This window comes from Leucoraja erinacea, chromosome 5 (genome assembly GCF_028641065.1).
Source record: "Leucoraja erinacea ecotype New England chromosome 5, Leri_hhj_1, whole genome shotgun sequence".
Classification (NCBI taxonomy): Eukaryota; Metazoa; Chordata; class Chondrichthyes; order Rajiformes; family Rajidae; genus Leucoraja; species Leucoraja erinaceus.
Genome location: NC_073381.1, coordinates 9,320,095 through 9,326,094, shown reverse-complemented (window position 1 = coordinate 9,326,094; position 6,000 = coordinate 9,320,095). Strand labels below are relative to the sequence as shown.

The 6,000-nt window shown below is 44.4% G+C and overlaps 1 protein-coding gene across 2 annotated transcripts in view; it reads right to left on the bottom strand.

The window, feature by feature from the left end:
* Positions 1 to 545: 545 nt before the first annotated feature.
* The window catches only part of LOC129696919 (melanocortin-2 receptor accessory protein 2-like), a 28,205-nt gene continuing 22,750 nt past the window's right edge, over positions 546 to 6,000 (bottom strand). Inside the window, exon 3 of one of the 2 annotated variants that reach the window (XM_055635021.1) lies at positions 546 to 1,728. In XM_055635021.1, the coding sequence (XP_055490996.1) occupies positions 1,386 to 1,728 (343 nt within the window). In that variant the 3' untranslated portion in view covers positions 546 to 1,385. The remainder of the gene's footprint in view (positions 1,729 to 6,000) is intronic. The other variant, XM_055635022.1, reaches the window with a different exon arrangement.

Sequence of the window (6,000 nt, the reverse complement as noted above, 5' to 3'; positions counted from 1 at the left end):
TTCTTGTTCTTTTATATTTTCTTCCATAGTAGCAAGAAGTCCTTCTCCTTCTGATTCCTCCTCAGATTCTTCAGGGGTGGTTTTCTCTGACTCTTGAAAGACCAGCAGTCTGGTTCTTAGTCTTGTCTGAGGTGGAGTCGGTAAAGTCCGTTTTTTCATTTAAAAATACCCGTCGGTGTGCGGCGATTTCTGATGACATCACTTACGCAAAGTTGGGTATCTGCGGGTAGGTATTTTAAAATCGGTCCCGTTTTTATTTCCAGGCGTTTTAGTACGTTTCAGGAGTGGAGCTAAAACGGGCGCCTGCTTCCTACTCCATGGCGCCACCGGAAATCTCAATAAATACAGATCTGCCATTGAACAAGTCTTGGCCATTTAACAGGAACAATGAAATGATTATTTTGAATAGCTGCTACCCCTTAGGCCTACTCCAGTGCCTATTTTCTGTTTCTATATTGCAATATTATTACTTCTATTATAATATACAGCAAAATACTTAAAGAATCCAAAGTACTTTGATTTGGAATTTCAAAAAGGAAGTACAATTAATTGACAACCTGTATGAAACAAAAATTAAAACCTAATACAATGTAGTAAAAATATTTATTAAATATTACATTAAACAATTTAAAAACACATGAAACTGTTAAACAACTAAATTAACTAACCTTAAATGATCAGAAATAGCACGTGGGCAGAGCTGAAAGTGCACAGTTCATACTGAAGATGTCCAGATCAATGGGGCATAACATGATGGAGGAGCAGAGCATGTTGTGTGAAAGGACTTATTAAAATATACAAGAGAACAATGATTGAAAGGTAATTCATATTAGTTGAAGTGTTTAGTTTAGAGATACAGCGTGGAAACAGGACCTTCTGCCGGCCGAGTCCTCGCTGACCAGCGTTCCCCGTGTACTAACACTATCCGACACACGTTAGGGACAATTTACGATCTTTACCGAAGCCGATCAAACTACAACTCTGTACGTCTTTGGAGTGTGGGAGGAAATCGGAGCACCAGGAGAAAGCCCATGTGGTCAAGGGGAGATCGCACAAACTCCGTACAGACAGCACCCATAGTCAGGATCAAACCCGGGTCTCCGCTGCTGTAAGTCAGCCACTACGCCACTGTGCCGCCCAAATGTGTTGAGAGAGACCGGGAGAGTCTTGAAGGAGCAATTATTAAAAAATAAATCAATGACTACTGATGGGTAGCCTGTTAGAACAGCTGGTGTTACATACACAGTGAAAGAGAGTAACAAAATAGTACTGGCCTACACACAAACATTATTTTTCCAACATTTTGCACAATTCACAATTTTTTAAACAACTTTATTTCTGTAGTTGAGCAGTTCCTTTGTTATTTAACGAACTAGTCAGATATTTCATGTAGAACCTGGCATGTTTTCAAGAATAATTGGCTGCTCATCTTCAGTCAGCGAGGAGCTTTGATCTAAGCTGACGCAGTTTGGAATGTCAAATTGGCTCAGGTAGTCCACAGCATCATCTACCCCATCACTGCTTCCACCTTGTTCTTGAGCAGCAAGGTCAGTATTTCCTGGATCAGATGTTTTGACCATCAATTGTCTTTCCAAATGTCCAACTTCGCTTCCGTAGAAATGAGCGAGAGAGTGGTTCTCTTCAGCGGCCGGGTGGCAAAAGGCCTTATCCGTTCTGCACGTGAGATAGTTTGCTCTTTGTTGCTTTGCCGTCAGGTCCATGTTTCTGCTAAAAGACCAAGATTTAGAAAACATTTCTCAGAAAAACTGTACACAATCGAGAAAAATTATAGATTCATCGAGCAATATTGGAAGGAAACAGGCCGAACGGCCATTGTCCATGACAACCATTATGCCTATCTACGCCAGCCCTGTTTGCCTGGGTTTGGCCCATATCCTTTACAGTTCAGAGACACATTGTGGAAACAGGCCCTCTGCCCACAGAGTCCAAGTTGACCAGCGATCACCCTGTACACTAGCACTAATCTACACACAAGGGACAATTTACAATTTACAGAAACCAATTAACCCACAAACCTGCAGGTCTTTGGAGTATGGGAGGAGACCGGAGCACCTGGAGAAAACCCACGCGGTCAGAACAAACTCCATACAAATAGCACCCGTAGTCAGGATTGAACCTGGATCTCTGGCGCAGCAAGGGGCATCAGCACCACCGCTGAGCCTCTGTGTAGTCCTAATCCTTCTAAACTTTTCCTATCCATGTGCTTTTTAGTTTAGTTTAGTTTAGTTTAGAGATACAGCATGGAAACATGCCCTTCGGCCCACCGGGTCCGCGCCGGCCAGCGATCCCCTCACATTAACAATATCCTACACCCACTAGGAACAATTTTTTTTTCACAATTACAAAGCCAATTAACCTACTAACCGGTACATCTTTGGAATGTGGGAGGAAATCGAAGATTTCGGATAAAACCCACGCAGGTCATGGGGAGAACGTACAAACTCAGTACAGACAGCACCCGTAATCAGGATCGAACCCGAACCCGGCGCTGCATTCGCTGTAAGGCAGCAACTCTACCGCTGCGCCACCGTGACTGCCCTTTTCCAATTGTCTTTTAAATCTTGTTATTGCACCTGTATCTGCTGCCACCTCTTACACCATCCTCTCTAAGAGAAACTTGCCTCACAGCTTTCCTTTAAATCTATCCCTTTCTCACCCTAAACCAATGCTTTTAGGCTTTAGAATAATCTCAGCCTATCCAAACTCTCCTAATGACACGTCCTCCAAAATTCCTATTAATCTTTTCTGCTCTTTCTCTAATGCAATCTAAGGTGTGGCGATCAAAAAACCACACACTTTATGGACTCCAAAGATGTACAGGTTTGTAGGTTAATTGGATTGGTATAATTGTAAATTGTCCCCAGTGTGTGTAGGATAGTGTTAATGTGCGGGGATCGCTGGTCAGCGCAGACTCAATGGGCCGAAGGTCCTGTTTCTGCGCTGTATCTCTAAACTAAACTACACTATACTGAAAGGGTGGTCCAACCAATGCTTTTTACAACTGTAATATGACATCCCAGCTCCTTTTCTCAATGCCTTAAACAATGACGGCATGGCTTCCATATGTCTTCACACTGGACAGCACGTAGGCGCAGCTGGTAGAGCTGCTGCCTCACAACACCAGAGCACCGGGTTCAATCTTGACCTCAGATGCTGTCTGTGTGGAGTTTGCATGTTCTCTCTGTAACCACATCAACCGCCAGCAATGGCTGTCTCGCCAACAGTCTGTCTGTCCTTTCCTTCTTTGTGATTTAACAATTTTATGGAGGGCCAATTAACCTGCAAACCAGAGCATCCAGAGGAAACCCGCGCGGTCACAGGGAGAACATGGAAACTCCACACAGACATCCCCTGTAGTCGAGAATAAAGCCAGGTCTCCGGCGCAGCGATGCATCTGCGAGGATTGCAACTGGAGATTTACATGTAATTGACCACCAGGTGGCGCCAGCAATGGCTGCCTCACCAACAGTCTGTTTGTCCTTTCCTTCTTTGTGTTTTAACGGTATGTGTTAAATGTATGTTTTTAGTGTTCTTTAGCTTGTTTTATGTGAGGGGTGGAGGCTGGGGGGAAACGTTTTCTAATCTCTTACCTCGACAGAGATGCGATTTTTTTTCCATATCATATCTCCGTCTTCCCTGCGGCCTAACATGGAGGAGTTGGCGGCCTTTGTTGGAGACTGATTTCGAGAAGCTCCACCGCGGGAGCCCACGGGACTTTAACATCGCGGAGCCCTTTGTCAGGGATCGACCTCGAAGCTCTAACCGTGGGAGCTTGCGGCCTTTAACATCACGGAACATGCGGTCTATGGTCAGAGACTGACTTCGGGGACTCCAGGCCGTGGGAGTTTCGACCGCCCCGACGCAGGAGTTTCGACTGCCCCGACTGCGGGAGAATAAAGAGGAAGTAGATTGGACTTTATTGCCTTCCATCACAGTGAAGAATGTGGGGAATCCACTGTGGTGGATGTTTATGTTAACTTTTATGTAGTTGTGCCTCGTTGCTTTTTTTTCGTACGGCTGTATGGTAATTCGTCAACCACCAGGTGGTTAATTGGTACATTTGACAATAAATGTACCTTAATTGGTGCATTTGGCAATAAAAGACCTTTGAAATTTTTGAACGTTTTGAACTTCCTCCTGATGCTCAGGTTTCCTCCCATGTCCCAAAAAATGCGTGGGTTTGTCAGATAATTGGCCTCTGTAAATTGCCCCTAATGTGCAAGGAGTGGATGAGAAAGTGGGATAGAGTCATAGAGTGATACAGTGTGGAAACAGGCCCTTCAGCCCAACTCGCCCACACCGGCCAACAATGTCCCAGCTACACCATATAACCATATAACAATTACAGCACGGAAACAGGCCATCTCGGCCCTACAAGTCCGTGCCGAACACATTTCTTTTCCCCTTAGTCCCACCTGCCTGCACTCATACCATAACCCTCCATTCCCTTCTCATCCATATGCCTATCCAATTTATTTTTAAATGTTACCAATGAACCTGCCTCCACCACTTCCACTGGAAGCTCATTCCACACCGCTACCACTCTCTGAGTAAAGAAGTTCCCCCTCATATTACCCCTAAACTTCTGTCCCTTAATTCTGAAGTCATGTCCTCTTGTTTGAATCTTCCCTATTCTCAAAGGGAAAAGCTTGTCCACATCAACTCTGTCTATCCCTCTCATCATTTTAAAGACCTCTATCAAGTCCCCCCTTAACCTTCTGCGCTCCAGAGAATAAAGACCTAACTTATTCAACCTATCTCTGTAACTTAGTTGTTGAAACCCAGGCAACATTCTAGTAAATCTCCTCTGTACTCTCCCTATTTTGTTGACATCCCTCCTATAATTGGGCGACCAAAATTGTACACCATACTTCAGATTTGGTCTCACCAATGCCTTGTACAATTTTAACATTACATCCCAGCTTCTATACTCAATGCTCTGATTTATAAAGGCTAGCATACCAAAAGCTTTCTTTACCACCCTATCTATATGAGATTCCACCTTCAAGGAACTATGCACGGAACTATGCACCTTCAAGGAACTATACACTAGTCTCACTTCCCTGCGTTTGGTCCATATCCCTCCAAACCTGTCCTATCCATGTACCTGCCTAACTGTTTCTTAAACGATGGGATAGTCCCAGCCTCAGCTTCCTCCTCTGGCAGCTTGCTCCATACACCCACCACTCTTTGTGTGAAAAAGTTACCCCTCGGATTGCTATTAAATCTTTTCCCCTTCAATTTGAACCTATGTCCTCTGCTCCTCAATTCCCCTATTCTGGGCAAAAGACTGTGCATCTACCCGATCAATTCCTCTTATAATTTTGTCTATAAGATCTCCCCTCATCCTCCTACGCTCCATGGAATGGAGATAACATAGAACATAGAAACATAGAAAATAGGTGCAGGAGTAGGCCATTCGGCCCTTCGAGCCTGCACCGTCATTCAATATGATCATGGCTGATCATTCAACTCAGTATCCTGTAACTGCCTTCTCTCCATACCCCCTGATCCCTTTAGCCACAAGGGCCACATCTAACCCCCTCTTAAATATAGCCAATGAACTGGCCTCAACTATCTTCTGTGGCAGAGAGTTCCAGAGATTCACCACTCTATGTGTGAAAAATGTTTTTCTCATCTCGGTCCTAAAGGATTTCCCCTTTATCCTTAAACTGTGACCCCTTGTCCTGGACTTCCCCAACATCGGGAACAATCTTCCTGCATCTAGCCTGTCCAACCCCTTATGAATTTTGTAAGTTTCTATAAGATCCCCCCTCAATCTTCTAAATTCTAGCGAGTACAAGCCGAGTCTATCCAGTCTTTCTTCATATGAAAGTCCTGACATCCCAGGAATCAGTCTGGTGAACCTTCTTTGTACTCCCTCTATGGCAAGAATGTCTTTCCTCAGATTAGGAGACCAAAACTGTACGCAATACTCCAGGTGTGGTCTCACCAAGACCCTGTACAACTGCAGTAGAA